The 19,682-nt window shown below is 37.2% G+C and overlaps 1 protein-coding gene across 3 annotated transcripts in view; it reads left to right on the top strand.

The window, feature by feature from the left end:
• The window catches only part of PDE3B (phosphodiesterase 3B), a 204,025-nt gene that overhangs the window by 179,884 nt on the left and 4,459 nt on the right, over positions 1-19,682 (top strand). Inside the window, exons 15-17 of one of the 3 annotated variants that reach the window (XR_006891986.1) lie at positions 828-1,083; positions 2,305-2,680; positions 5,518-5,596. Coding sequence is in view for 1 of the 3 variants with exons in the window: in XM_046686200.1 (XP_046542156.1) it covers positions 828-1,083; positions 2,305-2,519 (471 nt within the window). In the remaining 2 variants the exon portion in view is untranslated. Of the gene's footprint in view, positions 1-827; positions 1,084-2,304; positions 4,598-5,517; positions 5,597-19,682 lie in introns of those variants that run through there. The other 2 variants (XR_006891985.1, XM_046686200.1) reach the window with 2 other exon arrangements.

Here is a 19,682-nt window from a genome sequence, read left to right as displayed (position 1 = left end):
GAGTATGCATGCCCCGCGAGGGAGACACTAGACACTAAAATGTTAATAGTAGCATTTGGGGAATGCTCAGCACCGTGCTAAAAACTTCCATAATATTGCTTTTCATCCTTGTAGCAACCCTGTAAGGTAGATTATTATTCAGATTTTACACACAAATTGAGCACAGAGCTTGCCCACCACCACACAGGTAACAGGTGTCAAAAGCAGGTTTTGAAGCCACATCTGTCTCATCTCAAATTGTGCTCTCCAGAACCCCCTAGGCCACAGTGGGAGGGTGTCATGGGGCAGGCAGGTGGGGCTCTGGGCCCAGAATCCTCACCTCAACTGCAGAAGCTCTACTTCTATGATTTACATAGTGGGTTTTCTGATTTAGATTCATTAAAGGGTTCTGCTGTTACAAAAAGGGGGAGGGGCTTGAAAAACATTTGCAAAATTCAACTCTGTACATTTGAAGTACAGCTATAACAAAATGTTTCCATTATACCATCTCCCCCAGGAAAAGAGAATCTATATTTGACATTATAGAATTTTGTAGGTTATTAGTAAACTTTCTGATACTTATTTTAGAAGATGTATATTTTACTTGTTAACTAAATATCAACCATACTGGTTGACTGGTGGAGAGTGAGAATAAAGTCTTGTTTAGGATTTCTCAAATATTAGAGAAATTCTTACAGTTGAAATGATAGAGTAATTAGATTCATTGACACTTCTTTGTACAAATTATTTTGATGCAGACTATGCTTATTTAAAATAATTTTAACAGGAAAGCGCAGTGGTTGTTCATTCAATAGTTAAAAATGTACTTTCCTTTTTAAAATGATCAGGGAGATGAAGAAGCAAATCTTGGTCTGCCCATCAGTCCCTTCATGGATCGCTCTTCTCCTCAACTAGCAAAACTCCAAGAATCTTTTATCACCCACATAGTGGGTCCCTTGTGTAACTCCTATGATGCTGCTGGTTTGCTACCGGGTCAGTGGATAGAAGCAGAAGAGGAGGATGATGCTGAAAGTTGTTATGAAGAAGAAGATGGTGAAGAATTAGATACAGACGAAGAAGAAATAGAAGACAATCTAAATCCTAGTAAGAATATAGGGATGCTATAATTTCTTTAACGTTATTAACTGCAAATGTCCATTTAATTTGGATTTGGATCTTTGTTCCTAAGATACAGATTCAGTAGTCATATCTTAACTACTGTCTCGTTTTGAGTAACTGCTGTGTGCTGGGTGCCTTGCTAATGCTGTCACACAACAAGCATTCTTGGTTAAAGCGCATCTCCTGAGGCGTTGCCTCCAGCCAGTGCTCCTCAGCAGGGTCCACCTGTTCATCCCAGGTAGGGCTGTCACCACCTCTGAGCATATGTGAGGTGGTGGGTCCTAGTGCCTAGTCCTCCTTCGCCTCACCCCTCCTCACACCACCCTCCCCCAATCCCACAAGGCAGTTGAGAGCACAAGTTCCAAAGTAACCCGCTCATATGCCCTTCACACAGACTTGGGAAATGGATCAAACCAGTTGGGAGAAGAGGAAAATATACGTTCCCTGACTCTAAGAGGAGAACCAAGTTTTGTGGCATTGAATTGAATTACCAAATGTAGGGACATATTTTTCTATATAAAGCAATGAATATAAATGGAAAATGAAAAAGAAACATTTGCCACCTTTGTAACTGTAAATGAAATCAGTTATTTGCTCTTTAAAGTTATATCTAATTATTTTTTTGTTTTTCAAGCATGCTATAAATCAGAACACGTTAACTACAAAGAACCCCCCGCCCACACACACACACACACACTCACACTCACACACGTATATTCAGGATTAGCCCAGTGAAGAATAATCTTATGCCATCACATCTGATCATCAACTTGGGAAAGTTGGCTGGCTTCTAAAAATTATTTATACTCAAAATTTTGATAATTGTGTTTAATACATAAAAATTCTTAAAATGTTGGTTTTTAACTTTGCACTATTATTTATCATTTGAAATTTCACTACTATCCTCCTCTCCCCTCCACTCCTCCCCTGCTCAGTCTTCCCTAATCCCCTGCTCCACTTTATTTTTATCCATAATACTTAACACCATCTAACATACTTATGTTTTGCTTCTTTATTTGCTTACCTAGGTCTTTCCCCCTAGAATGTGAGCTCCATAGTACAGGAGTTATTTTTATCTTATTGTTTACAACTGTAATTCCAGTGCTTAGATAAGTGCCTGGAATATGACAGGCACTCAGATATTTGTTGAGTGAATGATTGAATCATATTGCTATGATTAGAATATATTTGTTTTAAACTTCACAGAACCACAAAGAAGGAAAGGCAGACGGCGAATATTTTGTCAGCTAATGCATCACCTCGCGGAAAACCACAAGATATGGAAGGAAATCATAGAGGAAGAAGAGAAATGTAAATCTGATGGGAATAAACTGCAGGTGGAGAATTCTTCCCTACCTCAAGCAGATGAGATTCAGGTCATTGAAGAAGCAGATGAAGAGGAAGAGAGACAGTTTGAATAAAAGAAAAGACATATTGAAGAAGCCAAGGGCTGTGCCCAGTGTCAGAAATCATTGCCTAGTGTCCACTGTGCTGACTTTCAACGGACCTTCCTACGTGGACAGGCCTCCGTACTGTGAGAGGATCCTTGCTGTGCCGGCGGTTTCCTGTGCACTTTCACCAGGTGAACTAGGAAAGCCTTAGAGCTTGGCTTCAGTTGACTCATGTTGCAAAGTCCTTAATGGCCTTCACTGGTGTATAAATACTTTGTCATAACACTGCTTTGCAGGGTAGTAAGCTCTTCGTTTTCATGAGAGGTAGCTATAACTAAAAGCTCAAGTGATTTACTTTGGTTTCCAAAGTGGCCAGAACTTTTTGCCTTCATGAAAACAGGATTCATATTATATTTCCAAATGTGTCTTTTATGTCTTTGAATATTTTGAAAAAAAAGTCTGTGCCTATCTAAAAAGGAACCCAGTGTTGCCTTTCTGAGGGAACTGTTCAATGCAATACACTGTTCAGTGCTGTTCTCCCAGCTAGGGTTATCCGTGAAGGACTGAGTGGCCTTTGTTATATTTAACAAAATCCAGGTGCATCAATTTCTGATGCTTTTTACTGTTGTGTATTATCTACTATGAGTGTTTTATTTCTGCTCAGAGTATTCAGGTTTGCCATGGACATCAGAAGTATGAATTCCAGTCTTACTGACTTTACATTCTATGTAGAATTTTAAAGCTGTTTAGGTTTAACAACGAAGGAATTTTATTCTTTAGTCAAAACTATTCTTATTTTTCTCTTGCTCAGGATTAGTATTTTTAAACAGTTAGTATAAACACAGCACAGATTTGTCAGAAGAAAAAAAACTGTCCTAATATTAATGTTAATCTTTTATGAAATGAGCATTATTTTTTCTCTTCTTAGATAAATTTGAAACTAATTAAAGCCAAGGAAAAGGAGATGTCTGTCTTTTGCCTTAACACAAAAATCAAATGAAACTAATCCTATCAAAGATAAAAAAGCAAAAGAAATAGTGTGAGCTCTAAGGGACACATACATTGAATAAATAATTGGAATATGTGCTTATCTTGAGACCCATATCTTAGGTGTCACGTGTTTAGTTACTGTAAAACTGATGTTCACCTTTCTGTTAATTTCCTTCTGCCTCGAGACTACATGACATGACTACTCAATACTTCTGCAAGTCTAATTTCTGAGATAAAGTAAATGGTGGGAATACCCATTTACCTTTTAGATAACAAATCTAAATATTTTAGTGAATCATTTCACACAAAAGCACATTAGGATAATTGCAAAGAAAATGGACCATATTTACAATGTTTATAAACTTGTTAGGCTGCAGATATGTATACTAGTTGTGAAAAATATTTGAAGACACAAAGTGCAGCCAAAATGAGAGCAAGATGATAGATTAATATTTTCCATTATTCTTGGAGACCGTATTATATTTTGGATTTATTCAGGTTTTGCAGACAGTGAAACCATTAATTTTCCAAGGTAATTCCTTTAAAGTATGATATCAGCAGGTACTTTCTTACCTACCTAGAATATTTGGCTTATCTGAAAGATATAAATTAAAGATCTATGGAAGTGTTGGAAGTTTTCATCCTGTATAGTATCATAATATTTAATGAATCACTAAGCTTTATTTATTAGACATGTTGAGTGCTGAGTTCCTTCCTGCCACTTTTGCTACCATTGCCACATCATTTGTAAACTGGTCCCACTTTACTGAGTAATAAAATTTTAACTAATTTATTGAGTTTTTACTTATATATATCCTGTGCTTCTATTTCTCTAAAGTGCATTCTGCATCCTGCATAAGTATTTTTCTGCTATTGCTTCCTCTCCTGCAAAAGACATATATGTGTATAAATTCACCCATGTGTGCATAATGAGACCCTACAAATTTCCTTACTTTCTATTGTTTTATTAAAATTTTGTATTGGGGTTGTTTAGTATATATTTTTATTTTCTCAAAAAGAGCATGTTTGTATTCTATTAAAAATACTATTGCTGTGAACTCATTTTAAAATAATTTAACCCTTAACTGATTTAAGCCTTTCTAATAACTGACATTAAAATAGCCCAAAGAAACACTAAAATGTACCCTTACTGAAACCTAAATTCATAAGTTGTAAATGAATGTGAGAGAATATTAAGTATATATAGTGCTATTAGATGGAATCTTACTTGAGAAATTGCTATAAGCCATACTGCAGATCCAATTTCGATTACTACTGAATCAGCTTAATTATTATAATTTATTTTTTTTCCTTTAGGACCACAGGGGACGATCCCTGTGAGTGCAAAGATTAAAAAAGCAGAAATAATCTGTGAAAGCCTCAATATGCTCAGGAAAAACAGACCTATGCTTTTTTTTTTTTTTAAACTTTTGACTCCCTTCACGCGTTTTTTCCAAAAAATAGAAAAGGAGGACACTCTTCCAAACTCATTTTATGAGGCCAGCATCGCCTTAATACCAAAAGCAGACAAGGATGCCACAAGAAAATTATAGGCCAATATCCCTGATGAATACAGCTGCAAAAATCCTCAACAAAATATTAGCCAATCTAATCTAACCATACATTAAAATGATCGAGTGGGATTTATTCCAGGGATGCATGGCTGGGTCAACCTCCACAAATCCATCAAGGTGATATACCACATTATTAACAAAATGAAGGATAAAAATCATGATCATCTCAATAGGTGCAGAAAAAGCATTTGACAAAATTCAACATCTATTTATGATAAAAATACTCTCAACAAAGTGGGTATAGAGGGAATGTACCTCAACATAATAATTTTCATCATGAATTTTGTTTTAAGTCACTGGTCTTAGAATTAATCTTTTAGTGCTATAAAATAGCTATGTGCTTAATGACACATGTTTATCCATAAAAGTCTACTTTTTAAAGTTATTTCATGATTTTAAGGCTGTTTCCTGCTATTCTCATCACTTTGCTGATGCTGTTGGCTTTTTCTGTTTATTTTTATAAGAATCCTTGATTTTGAAGCATATACTTTAGTAAGAAGAAAAATGACCCTACCGGGAAGATCTGAGATGCAAGAAGGAAAAGTAAGCAAATTAATAAACAACTAGGTAAATCTAAACAATCATTCTTTATAGGAACTAAAAATAATTATTTTATGGGGCTTAAAAAAACATCCCGGATAATAAGAGCATGTAAATCAGAAGTAATTAAAGTTGTTTAAGGGTCTTGTCTAGTTTAGGAAACAGACTAAGATATTAACTTTAGACTTTGTTAAATTATATATGTATGCTAAAATTTCAATGGGAACTACTAAATTTATAAAATAAAGTGTGTATCTTCTAAACCAGTAGGGGGAAAAAAGAAAAGAAAAACAAGAAAAATGGAATAAATGAGGAGCCAGCCCGGTGGCATAGTGGTTAAGTTCATGCGCTCCACTTCAACAGCCTGGGGTTCGCAGGTTTTTCCATTTGTGACAACATGGATGGACCTTGAGGGCCGTAGGCTAAGTGAAATGTCAGATAGAGTAAGACAAATACTGTATGATTTCACTGACAGATGGAATCTAAAACAAACAAAAGCTAACCCCAAACTCATAGATACAGAGGAAACCTTGGTTGTTGGCAGAGGCGGGGAGGGAGCATGGCAAGGGCAAAACGGGTGAAGAGGGTCAAAAGGTATAAACTTCTACTTAGGAAATAAATAAGTCCTGGGGATGTCATGTATAGCACGGTGACTATAGTTAAGAATATTGTATTGTATATTTGAAAGTTGCCAAGAGTAAATCTTAAAAGTTCTCATCACAAGAAAAATACTTGGTAACTACATATGGTGATGGATGTTAACTAGACTTATTGTGGTGATCATTTTGCAATATATAAAAATCAAATCTTTATGTTGTACATCTGAAACTAATACGTTATATGTCAAGTATATCTCAATTTAAAAAGAAAGACCTAGTGAGAGGTAGTGGGGAGACCAGCATGGTAGACACTTGCTGCTTATGGCTGCCAGACTAATTTCTAGACCCCACCCACTGGCAGACACAGGGCACTCAATGTACTATCAACACTGTGTAGATTGATTCCAGAAACGAGTGGGACTGAGCTTGCCAGTGCAGGTCCCTCTTGCCTACAGCAGAGCCTGGCAGGAGAAAGGCAGACAGTAATACCTACAGTGCCTTAACCCTCTGGAGGGAACACTGAGACAATCTGAGGATTGAATGGGAGGTGCACAATGGAAAGGTTTGGTTGACTACCTTCCCTTTCTGGGAAAAGTTCTCAGTCTCTGTGTGATTTAGACTGCCATGTTGGAACCACTTGACCCCACCACATTCCTCCTCAAGAATTTGAACTAGTAAACTAAGAAACCAAGATTAAGAACTGTGAACCACACCATCAGATGGCAGGGATATTAGATTTATAAGGTCATAGCAATGGACTGAATTTTTGGGTGCTCCCCCAAATTCATATGTTGAAACCTAATCCCCAACATGATGGTGCTTGGAAGTGGGGCCTTTGGGAAATAGGAGGATGGAGCCCTCATGAATGGGATCAGTCCCCTTAAAAATGAACCCCAAAGAACTCCCTCACCCCGTTCCGCCATGTGAGAGTACAATGAGAAGTCAGCAGTATGCAACCTGGAAGAGGGTTCTCACCAGAACCCAATTATGCCGGCACCTGATGTCAGACTTCCAGCTTCTGGAACTGTGAGAAGTCAGCTTCTGTTTATAAACAAACAAACATACAAAAAACACAGAATGTAGGAAAAAACCCACAAAAAAAAATGACAGAATAAAGAAGAGAAAGAATGAAATAGAAAACAACACAATAAAAAAGCAAGACAAACCCAAAAGACAAACTGAAAGACAAAACTCGTGCAGTTAAGAAAAAAAAAAGCTCAAATATTGATATTAGGAATGAAAAACGTCTGGATTAGGAAGATAAAAGAATATTTTCAACAACCTTATGCCAATAAACATGAAAACTGAGGCAAAAGGAAAAACTACAAAAAGGTAACTTACCAAAATTCACCCCAAAAGAGTTAGAAATCCCAAATAAGCCTATAATCAATAAAACAAATTACATCAGTAGTTAAAATCTATCCACAAAAAACTCATGAAGTCACGATGACTTTATGAGCAAATTCTACAAACAGTTAAGGAACTGAGCATTCCAATTTCTTATGAAGTATTCCAGATTATATCCAAAAAAGGAATGCTGACAACATTCTACAGGCTACTATTACTCTGCTATCAAACCTAACTAAGAAGATAAGAAAGAAAAAATTATAGGCCAATCTTATTCGTGACTCAGATGCAAAATTCCTAAATAATATATTTGCAAGTTGGGTTTATCCCAGGAATGCAAGGGGAGATTACCATCAGAATGTGATTAATGATATTAATTACATTAACCAGTTAAAGGAGAGAAAAGAATAGTCATCTCAACAGATGCAAACAAGTGATAAAAGTCACCCATTCATCATTTAAGAGAGAAAGAAAATAGGAAGGAAAGAAAGAAGGAAGGGAAGGAAAAAATGACAAATCTAGAATAGAGGGAACTTAAGTTTTGGGGGTATGAACAAAAGAAACTACAGTAAATGTCATATTTAATGAGGAGATTAAGTTATTCATTCCTTTGAACAGCCAAGAATGTTCACTATCGTCACTTTTCATCAACACTGTACTGGAGGTTCTAACTAGAGTAGTAAGGAAAAGAAATAAAACTGTCGTCATTTAAAGATGATATGACTAATAGAAAATTCCAAAGAATTTTGAGAAAAAAGATTAAAATTTTTAGAATTAACAGAAAGTTTAGCACCTTTGTCATATACTATCAGGATACAAATTTCTACTGCATTTTTATAGAACAGCATCAAATTCTTCTGTTACCAATTTTAGTTTGGAAATGGTCCCCAAGTTCAGGATCCCAGACTCACACTAATTCTCTCAAAGAGGCTTCACACAGTCAAAATTTCCAGCTGGTGGTTCCCTGCTTTTTTAAGGAAAGCTTTTAAAGAGGATATTCACAGTTAATTTCATCAGGAAGACAGTTAAGTGGGCGCCTGGTTGCTAACGCTTTCTCTCAGTCTATTTTCCCTTAATACCTGTTTCAGTATTATCCACCTGAGTGAGGACATAGAAGATCCCAAAAAATATGAAAAATCCACCATTAAGATGAAATTCAAGAAGACTTAATATGATTCCTTGCATTTAAGTTCAAATATCTGCTCTCAGTAAAGGAAGGATAAACCAGAAAGGGCTGGTTTAAAGAGACCTCTAATGATAAAACCCTGGGAGCTGTTGTCAATTACTACAAGTATGTTTCTCTGGTTAAAAAAAAAAAAGGCAGTGTCTTAAATTGCATTCCTCAAAATACCCTGTCTGCATCCCCCCCATTCTGAGATAGTCAGATGTTATATTTTAAAAGGAACATTGGTAAATAAAAAGAGGTCCAGAGAAGAGTGCTAAGAATCAAACCATATAAAGAAGGTGGATATTTAGCCTGTAGAAGCAAAGATTCACAGGGGAGACAAAGTGAGAGCCTTTTTCAAATGTTCCAAGTGGGGGCCACGTATTTAAATACCCACAAGACCAGAGAGAAATTGTAAATTAATGATGTGGACTTGGTGTAGCACATATGTATATGTCATGTAAAAAGCCACAACTCAGCTCCAATTGTTTTTCACCATTCAAAAATGCCAGCCTGGTACTGATAGAACTTCACATTTTTTTAAAGAAAAGCTGAAAATGCAGATTTTTACAAGAAATGTCAATTTTCAAATGTTAACTTTTTTATTTTTAAAATTAAAACTAAGGGTTCTGTGGGCCAGCCCAGTTGCCTAGTGGTTAAGTTTAGCACACTCCACTTCGGCAGCCTGGGTTTGGTTCCTGGGTGCAGACCTACAGAACTCGTCTGTCAGTGGCCATGCTGTGGTGGTGGCTCACATACAGACAAGAGGAAGATTGGCAGTGGATGTTAGCTTAGGGCAAATCTTCCTCAGCAAAAACAAAAACAAAAAAACCTAAGGGTTCTGAAACCAATTCCAATGTGGAAGTGTGGTTTCCCCACACCACCAACAATCAATTCTCTGATACCAGCTGGGTGTCCTACAATTCAACTCAATTCTGACACTATTTACTGGAGAAAGCATCAGATTCCTTCCCAAGGTTAAGGGCTCAGTCCAACAACACTGCCCTCTGCTTCAAATGCCAATCACTGACTGACCGGCTACAGACTGGAGGTTCCAGGACCCACTTGGACTTCAGACCCCAGTTGCCAAGTCCAGGTTGCTACCTGTACCTCTGACCGACTGGCTATAAACCAGAGGTTTCCATGACCCCCTTTCTGGGTTCAATTGATTTGCTAGAGTGGCTCACAGGCCTTATGAAACCCATTTTCTCACTAGATTACCAGTTTATTACAGAGGATATTAAAAGATATGAACCAACAGCCAGATGAAGAGATACAGAGGGCAAGGTGCTGAACAAAGGAGCTTCTGTCCTCATGGAGTCTGGGCCTGGCACAGTGGCGTGCGTAAGTGCTCTGGTTCACCAACCTGAAAGCTCTCCAAAGCTCTCCTTTTGGGATTTCATGGCGGCTTCGTTACACAGGCATGACTGATTAAATCATTGGCCATTGGTGACTGATTCGACCTCCAGCCCCTCTCGCCTCCTGGAAATCACAGGGTGGAGTGAAAGTTCCAATCCTCTAACCATGGTTGATGCCCCTGACAACTAGGCCCCATCCTCAGGTGCTTTCCAAAAGTCATCTCATTAACATAAACCCAGCTGTAGTGGAAAGGGGCTGTTATGAATAATGAGATGCTCATTTCACCTTTATGGCTCTGAAGTATTTTTTCAGGAACTGAGGACAAGAGACCAAATATAATAAAAAATGTTCCCACTGCTCTTATCACTCAGGAAATTCCCAAAGGTTTGGGAACTGTGAGCCAGGATCTGTGGATGAAGACCAAATATATATGAGAAATAAATTTTGGTCATCTGAATGACCAAATATATATTTCTTATAAATCACAATAATTGCAAACCTTGTATTAATCATTACAATATGCAATATTTCAGGAATATTCAGTATTCTTCATTCAGTATAGAAGCTTATCTGCTTTAGAAGATAATTCATAAATGGAATATTTTTACATTAAAAAATATGTACAAGTGAAATTTTTCAACATCTTTGTGAAATATACAGAAGATATACACAGCAAAATAAAAATAAACACCATTATACAGCAAACACTGCTGTCTCCCCAGAAGCCCTCACATGCCTCTTCCCAATCACAGTCCTTTCTTCTTCCTGCTAAAGACAGCCACTCAGCTGACTTCTCTTTGCCTGAATGTCTTTCACCTTCTGGAGTGAAGGTTATCAAGGCTGAGCGTAATGTTCTCGGTTAATTATCATGCTTTAGTCTTCTGGCTTGCCATTGTCTCTACTGTGAAGTTAGCTATCAGTCTTGTTGCTTTAAAGTGATTTTCTTCCTGTTTGCCCTGCATGGGATTCATAGGGCTTCTTGAATGCCTGGCTTGATGTCTTTCATCAGTTTTGGAAAATTCTCAGTCATCAGATCTTCAAATATTACTTCTGTCCCATTCTTTCTTTCCTTCTTCTGGGTATTCAAGTATGTAAATGCTACATCTTAACATTATATCTCCTAGGTCTCTGACACTCCTTTTTTTTTTTTTTTTAAATCTCTCTGTGCTTAATTCCAGTTGGTTTCTTCACTACGTTTCAGCTGTGTCCAATCTGCTATAAAATTCATCCACTAAGTTCTTAAATTCAATTTATGGTTCAGTTTTAGAATTTCTATTTGATTTTTCTTAAGATTTTCAATTCTCTGATGAATTTCTCAATCTTAAACATATTAGGTTGCCTAGAAGCAGAGGCTGGGCGAGGGATGCTTGTTCTTAGATAAAACCTGTGAGCGAGAGGAGCAGGACAGGGCACGGGAAGAAGCCCCAGATGTTGATGTAGCTGAAGTCTCCACCTGATCCTATAGGCTGGCGCTCTGGAGCACCAACAGCATCATGCCATTGTCCTCCTTGAGGCAAGGGGGTGAGTGTGTGACTTAGAAAAATTTCTGGATTAGTCAGTTATTGTCTTCCAGGGTGAGGATGGGGTGGGGGGTCCAGGCTAACCTCCTAGGAATTTCAGGAGAGATGACCCCATCAACGGAGGGCAAGTCTCCTGGGGAAGGATATGAGCAGCTAACACTTGGGGATGGGGAGAGCTGGAGTGAGTCATTCTGCCTAGTGAATAGAGCCTGGCAAAGCACTGAGAGTGGCCGACACACACATATTGAGCATGTTTATTGTAAAGTGTGCAGCTATCAACTCTATTATCTGGATCTGCTGAAGGTCTCTTTCTGTTGGCTATTGTTTCTTTTGGTTTCAGTCAATATCTTGTCTCTTTGAATGCTAGTTATTGTTGAGTGCCAACACTGTATACGAAAAAACTGAAGAAATATTTGGGGCCTGGGATTTTTATCTTCCTTCAGAGAGACTCTGTTTGCCTCTGGAAGGCTGCTGGGGCATTAGTATTAGCAATCTTGAATCACCTTAATCCAATGAGGGACTGAGGCAATTCAAAGCTGGGTTTCAATTTCAGTGAAGCCCATTTTATCACTCTTACTCTGAGGGTCTACTTTAAAGGTCCCCTGTTAGGCCATATTCTCCAATTTTTTGGCTCCTGGCTCTGCAAATCTATCAAAAACTGTGCTTAACTTCTCAGCCTCTCAGAGAAGTGCCTCTCCAGAAGTGGTTCCCAACTCTAGGAGAAAATAAGTGGGACATTCAAGATCACTTCTCCAGGTGTCTTCCTTCCTTTAGAGCTTGGCTCCATAATTCTTCCTTACCTTGTTGTTATGGGCTTAACTGTCTCCCTTCAAATTCGTATGTTGAAGTCCTAACCCCTCGTACCTCAGAATGTGACGATATTTGGAGGCAGGGCCTTTAAACAGGTAACTAAAAATGAGGCTGCTGTGGGGGCCCTAATCAACTCTGCCTGGTGTCCTTCTAAGAGGAAATATGGTATGCATGTGTTATATAATTTTTTGCATCTGTGTTCATGAGTGAGCTTGGCTTATAATTTTCCTTTCTTTATACAGACATGCATTTGGTATCAAAATTATCCTAGCATGAAAAAACTCAGTTGGGCAGTATGCCTTCTTTTCCTATTCTCTAGAAGTGTTTAAGATTGTTATTAGAATTCAGTGGTGAATTCATTTAGACCTAGAATTTTCTTTGTAGACATTTAAAAAAATTATGAATTCAATTTCTTTATGAGTTATAGAACTATTTAGATTTTCTATTACTGCTTGTGTCAGTTTTGGAAAGCTGGAGAAGAGCTTCTCCTAGGACAGTGTTTCTTTACATAAGCTGCAAATTAAAATCATTCAGGACCTTTAAAAACTCCCATGCCTAGGTATCCTCAGAGCTTCCAACTTAATCTGGGTAGTAGTATTTTGTAAAAAAAAAAAAAAAATTAATTTTAAAAAATATATCTTTCAGCCACTACTAGGGGGACAGCACTACCTGGGAGCCTAAAATATATCTTCGATTTTTTTGTGGTTTCAATTCTATTCATGTATATATTTACTATATTTTTATTATATATTATATATAAATGAATACAATTACTAAAATATAATAAAAATTTTAATATGATGAACACACTATGACGTCTCACTTCCACCCCATCCTTATTTACCTTTTCTCTCAGTCCCCTAGAAATGACCATTTTCATTAGTTTCATATTAATCCATCTAGTGCTTTTTATTCAAATAAGTGCATACCATGTATTTATACACACACAGATATTCTTATTCTCTACTTCATACAAAAAGGGAACATATTTTATACATTGTTCTTTGTATTCATTATGTAATGTTAAGAAATCACCCCAAAATACACTAGTAGTAATCATTTATTGTGGTTTTTGTGAGTCGGGAATTTAGAAATGGCTTGACTCAGCGGTTCTGGCTCAGGATCACTCAATGAGATAACAATCACAATGAGATGCTAGCTGGGTCTATAGTCATCTGAAAGTTTGAGGAGGATCTGCTTTCAAGATGGTTCACCTACATGGTTGGCAAGTTGATCCTGGCAATGGGTGGGAGGCCTGTTTCTCTCCGTGTGGGCCTTTCCACAGGACTGCTTGAGGGTCATCGTGGCGTAGTGACTGACTTCCCCCAGAGTAAGCACTCAAAGAGATAAGGTGAAAAGCTGCAATGCCTTTAGACAAGACTTAGAAATCACACGCCATCACTTCCATCACTTTCTATTGGTCACACAGACCAGCCCTGATTGGCAAGGTTGTGCATACCAGGTGAGGATCATAGTGGGTACTTTTGGAGGCAGGCTGCCACAATCTGTATATTGGTTTTCCTTTTTTTGTTTTGTTTTGTTTAACATGGTTTATCTTGGAGATTTTTCCATATCACTACGTAGAAAACCTCCTCATTCTTTACATAGCTGTATAATACTCTACTGTAGGATATACCATAATTTATTCTACCATTCCTCTATTGATAGATATGTGTTGTTACAGATGCTTTTTTGTTTTGTTTTGCTACTATAAATAATACATCAATGAATAACATGGCACTTATGTCCCTTCATATGTGTTCAAGTGTATCTGCAGGAGAGATTCCTAAGAATTGGAATTGTTCAGTCAAAAGGTGAATACAATCCCTTATTTCATAAATATTGCCAAATTCCCTTCCATAGAAAATGTGTGACTTTGCACTTTCTCCAGCCATGTACGAAAGTACATATTTCAGCCCAACTTTGCCAACGGTGTGTGTTATCAAATTCTAGGATTTTTGCCAATATGGTAGATGAGCTATGTTCTCTCAGTAAAGTTTCCATTTCCATTTCTTTCACTGTGAGTAAGGTTTAGTTATCTTTTCAGATGTTTACAGTGGGGTGTATGTGAGCTGCCCATGTCTATTGACCAATGTTTTCTAATGCATCGTTAAACTTTTTCTTCTGTATTCTTATGATATTAAGGAGATTAGCCCGTTGTTTGTGGTAAGATTTGCTTATTTCTTCCAGCTTGTTTCCACTTAGGGTGTTGTTTGCCTTGCAGAAGATTTATGTTGTTGTTCTTATGTTGTTTTTTGTTGTGTGTTTTATGTTTCTGTAATATATCCCGCAATAGAATACTATACAGCTATATAAAGAATGAGGGCGTTTTCTATGTAGTGATATGGAGAGATCTGAATAAATCATGTTAAACAAAACCAAACAGAAAAGGAAAACCAACAGAATGGGGAGCCAGCCTACAAAAATGTAGCAATCTTATTTTATGGATTTTGGATTTTGAATTGTAGTTAGAAAGGCTTCCTCATTCCAAAGTTAAAGAGGAATTTACCCATGTTTCCTATGGCTTTGGTTTATACATTTAAACTTTTGAGCCACTGGTAGTATGTCACGGCATATGCTGTGAGATGTGGATTCAAATTTTTAACCATTTTCCAAATGACTACAGAATAGTCTCAATATGGTTTATTAAAAAGACTTGATATTCTTCCATATATTTGGATTTATTTCTGACTGTCTTTTCTATGCTGTTTATCTATTCGTGCAATCATTACACTACTTTAATTGTTCAAACTTTAAATTTCAATACCTGATGGGACTAAAATCCTCACACTGCTATTCTTTTTGTGGCTATTTGTTTACCTTTTTCATGTGAATTTGAGAAACAGCTTGTCTAGTTCTTTGGGGGAAAAAAATCCCTGACCACATTAAATTTATACATTAACCTAGGGAGAACTGACATCTTTGTGTTGTCTTCTTATTCAAGAACATGATATCTATCCATTCATCCAAGTCTCCTTTTGGCTCTTTCAAGAGTGTTTTAATGTTTTTCCTGCTCATCTTGTGCATGTTCTTGTTACGTTTATTTCTAGTATTTTATTTTTATTTGAATTGAAAAATAGCACTTTCTCTTCCATACACCTACTAATGGTTGCTGTACATATAACAGCTATTGATTTTTTGTATTTTAACTTCATATCCTGTTACTTTATTGAATTATCTTTTTTTTTTTTAAGATTTTATTTTTCCTTTTTCCTCCCAAAGCCCCCTGGTACATAGTTGCATATTTTTAGTTGTGGGTCCTTCCACTTGTGGCATGTGGGATGCTGCCTCAGTGTGGATTGATGAGCGGTGCCATGTCCGCACCCAGGATCTGAACCTGCGAAACCCTGAGCTGCGAAAGCAGAGCACACGAACTTAACCACTCAGCCACGGGCCAGCCCTGAATTATGTTACTTTTCGCTTATTCTCATGGATTCTATGGGTATATAGTCATATTATCTACAAAGAGAAATAGTTTGACTTTTTTTCCCTTAATTCTTTCAATCTAATGTTGTCTAATTATGTTGGCTAATACCTTCAATACAATGTGAAAACAGTAGTGGTGATGGTGGACTCATTTTCTTGTTCGTAACTTTAAAGGAATGCCTCCAATAATTCCACATCAGATTTGGAATGAGTATATATATTATATAGACATATATTTACATATATACACATTATATATTATATAGGTGTATATATATTCATGTATTCATTCCATCAATCTGTATTTTATTGAATGTTGAATTTTGTCAAATGCCTTCATCTATGAAGATGTCCACATTAATTTTCTCTGTATATGATTAGTATTAATATTTCCTAATATTGAACCACTCATATTCCTGGAGTAAACTCTACTCGGTCATAATACATTAATTTTTAAATGTAGCATTGGAGCTTTCCTTAATAATTTATTTAGGATTTTAAAATTGAGAGCCATAAGTGGGAATGGTTTATGTTTGTTGTTTTTTTAATTCCTTTTTAATTTAAAAGCATTCAAAAGTTTCCTTTTTGTTTCTGTGCTCTGGAACAGCTCAAATAGTTTTTTGAGGGCTACATCTTTGGCAACTTTTTCTTTCTTTTTTTTTTGTGAGGAAGATTTGCCCTGAGCTAATATCTGTGCCAGTCTTCCTCTGTTTTGTATGTGGGTTGCCACCACAGCATGGCTGTAGACGAGTGATGTAGGTCTGTACCCAGGAACCAAACCTGGGCCACTGAAGTGGAGTGTGCCAAATAACCACCAGGCCACGGGGCCAGCCCTGGCAATTTTTTATTTTATGAAAACTGATCTGTTGAGATTATCTCTTCTAGGGTCAATTCTGGTAAATTATATTTTCATAGAGATTATCCATTTAACTCAGGTCTTCAAACTTCTTCCCATTTAGTTGTACAAATCAAATAAATTTCTTCTTTCTTTTCCTTTCTTTTTTTTTTTGAGGAAGGTTAGCCCTGAGCTAACTACTGCCAATCCTGCTCTTTTTGCTGAGGAAGACTGGCCCTGAGCTAACATCCATGCCCATCTTCCTCTACTTTATATGTGGGATGCCTGCCACAGCATGGCTTTTGCCAAGCGGTGCCATGTCCACACCCGGGATCTGAACCGGCAAACCCCGGGCCACTGAGAAGCGGAATGTGCACACTTAACTGCTGAGCCACTGGGTCGGCCCCAATTTCTTATGATTATTAAAATTCTGTTTCTGTGATTATTCTCCCTTGTCATTTCATATTTTGAGTATTTATGCTATTTCTCCTTTTTTCTTGATTAATTAAGTTAGCTAGAAGTTTGTCTAATTCCAGAATCAGCAAACTGTTTTGTAAAGGGGCTGACAGTAAATATTTTAGGCTCTGCAGGCCAAGCACATTGTGTAGGTACTTATATAACAAGACTGACAATTTTTTATTGATGATATTCAAAATATAATTATAATAACTACTTTAAAAAAATAATATTGATACACTAATGAAAGGGAATTCTTTTTCCAGAAATGTTTGCTTAACTAGGGTTCAAAGTTTGTGGTTTGTTCATCTGTTAATGCTGATCTGTAATGAGATTTACATATTTCATATTTGAAAGTGCCTTTTCACAGAGATGGGTACTACCAAATACTGATATCAATCCACAGGCATCGGATTTTAATTGAGTATATTAATCACTGGGAAGGCATTTATAGAATTCTATTAAATTCTCTGATATTTCCCTTTTAGCATATCATACTTTGCAGACTAATCACTTGCAATTGAAGTTAGGTGGAAGCTCCTCAATCACTCAGTTAAATAAATTTTGAAATACAGAAATTTCCTTTGCACTTGCATCCAGGTTCACAAAAGTGCTGCTGGAACTTTAGCTTGAGCTCACAAAATACATCTGCTGGGAGCTTGTGTCTTTCAGGGCATGGAAGCCTCACTTCTTGTTTTAGCTTTTGGCATCAGAGAAGTACAGAAAGCAGCCTGACATTACTTTGATTTAAAGTGTTAGGTTCTTGTTGAAATGACTTCACCTCAGTCTGTTTTCCATATAAGAACTGTTTTGTCTTATAATTTTAGGTCTAACTCATTAAGAACAATCAAGTCTGCTGTAAAAGCTAATGTCCAAAGCCATTCGGTATTTGATAACAGTGGTTGAAGGTGGCTCTTCTCACTCAGAAAAATTTCAGTCTTGGCCCTGAGCTCAAAAATTTGCAATAAAATGTTATCACTGCTAAGTCATTGAACTTTTATGTGGTAGAGCAAATCAGGATATTCTTCTTCTTCTTTTTTTTTTTTTTTTTGAGGCGATTGGCCCTGAGCTAACATCTGTTGCCAATATTTGCCAATCTTCCTTTTTTTTCCCCCTCCCTAAAGCCCCAATACATAGTTGTATATCCTAGTTGTACGTCATGCAAGTTCCTCTCCATGGGACGTCGCCACATCATGGCTTGATGAGTGGTGCGTAGGTCTGCGCCCAGGATCTGAACCGGCGAACCCCGGGCCACTGAAGCGGAGTGTGCGAACTTAACCACTCAGCTACAGGGCTGGCCCCAGCATCTTCTGTTTCTGACAAAAATTCACAAAACGGATGTAAAAATGTATGGAACATAAAAAGACACAGCTGGACAAATGGTATTATTCATTAGCGGGTCCTTTGCAGAAAATACTTGAATCTGTCATGTCTTATAAAACCAGTAGTGTCAACAGTGAACTTCATTTACTCTCTCATATTATTAGCTCTTTACTAAAAAATTAATTTTAGTTCTCCTGACATTTAGAAAGGTTTGCATTTTTGATGTAGTGGTCATCTTTATACTTACACCTTTATATAATATCTTTGGACAGTATCTGCTTCCCTTATATGAATAATAAAATCAACTTACTCCTCTTCTTGCTCCATGTCCTCAACTACCCAACTTCAGGCAACATTACCATTCTTTACTCTTGTACTCTTAAATATACTTAAACTTCTACTACTTCATTTGTCAGTGCTAAATTATATCCTTTGACTCCTAACTATTATACATGAGGCAATCAGGGTGCTTATTCTACATTCTAGCTTTTCTCCTCTCATTTTTTTGTTAGATGCATTATTTCTACAGTCAGAGTGTAAAACTTTCGATATTATTCCATCACACTTATTCCACCTTTGTTTTCATCTTAGTTCCATAGTTAAATATATTCAATTCTTAACACTAGCCCTCTTGCTGACATTTCCCCAATCACTGCTTGGCTGAGGGAAACTTACCTTCACGCCTGATTAATGGTTTGAGGGATGTAGATCTTGAGGTCAAAATCAGACCAAATGAGGGGGCTGCCAATCTGGGGCAGCAATCTCTGTGTGGGAGCACCACCATCTCCTGGCCAGAGTACTCAATTTACTTAGATTTTTACTTCAGCACTGGGGGCAAGTTCTATAGCTGCACAAACAAGAAGAGAAAGCAGAGTGGGGACAGGGGCAGCAGCTTGATTTCTTTCCAGCTTTGCTGTCCTTACTCACCCCTCTCCTTATCTGCTGATTTTCTCCATAGCTATCCTGTGAGAATGAGTTCTCATCTCCACCTCAGCCTTTGTCAACGCACGGTCTTGTCTGTGGTTCCTTCAATATTATTCCGTTTGCCTTCCATCTTTTAGAACTTAAAACTGACTCGCTAACATGGCCCTCCAACCCCATTCTCAACGCCTTTATCCCCTTTTCTATCCTTATGATAATTTCAGTGGCATTGGAAGAGAAGAAATAAGTGTTGCCATTTTAAATCAGAAGTTACCTTTCCAACATTCTGAGTAGTAGCTCACCACTGGCTGATGGGAGAGAAGGCATT

This window comes from Equus quagga, chromosome 14, assembly GCF_021613505.1.
Source record: "Equus quagga isolate Etosha38 chromosome 14, UCLA_HA_Equagga_1.0, whole genome shotgun sequence".
NCBI lineage: Eukaryota > Metazoa > Chordata > Mammalia > Perissodactyla > Equidae > Equus > Equus quagga.
This window is presented reverse-complemented; position numbering and strand designations above follow the sequence as displayed.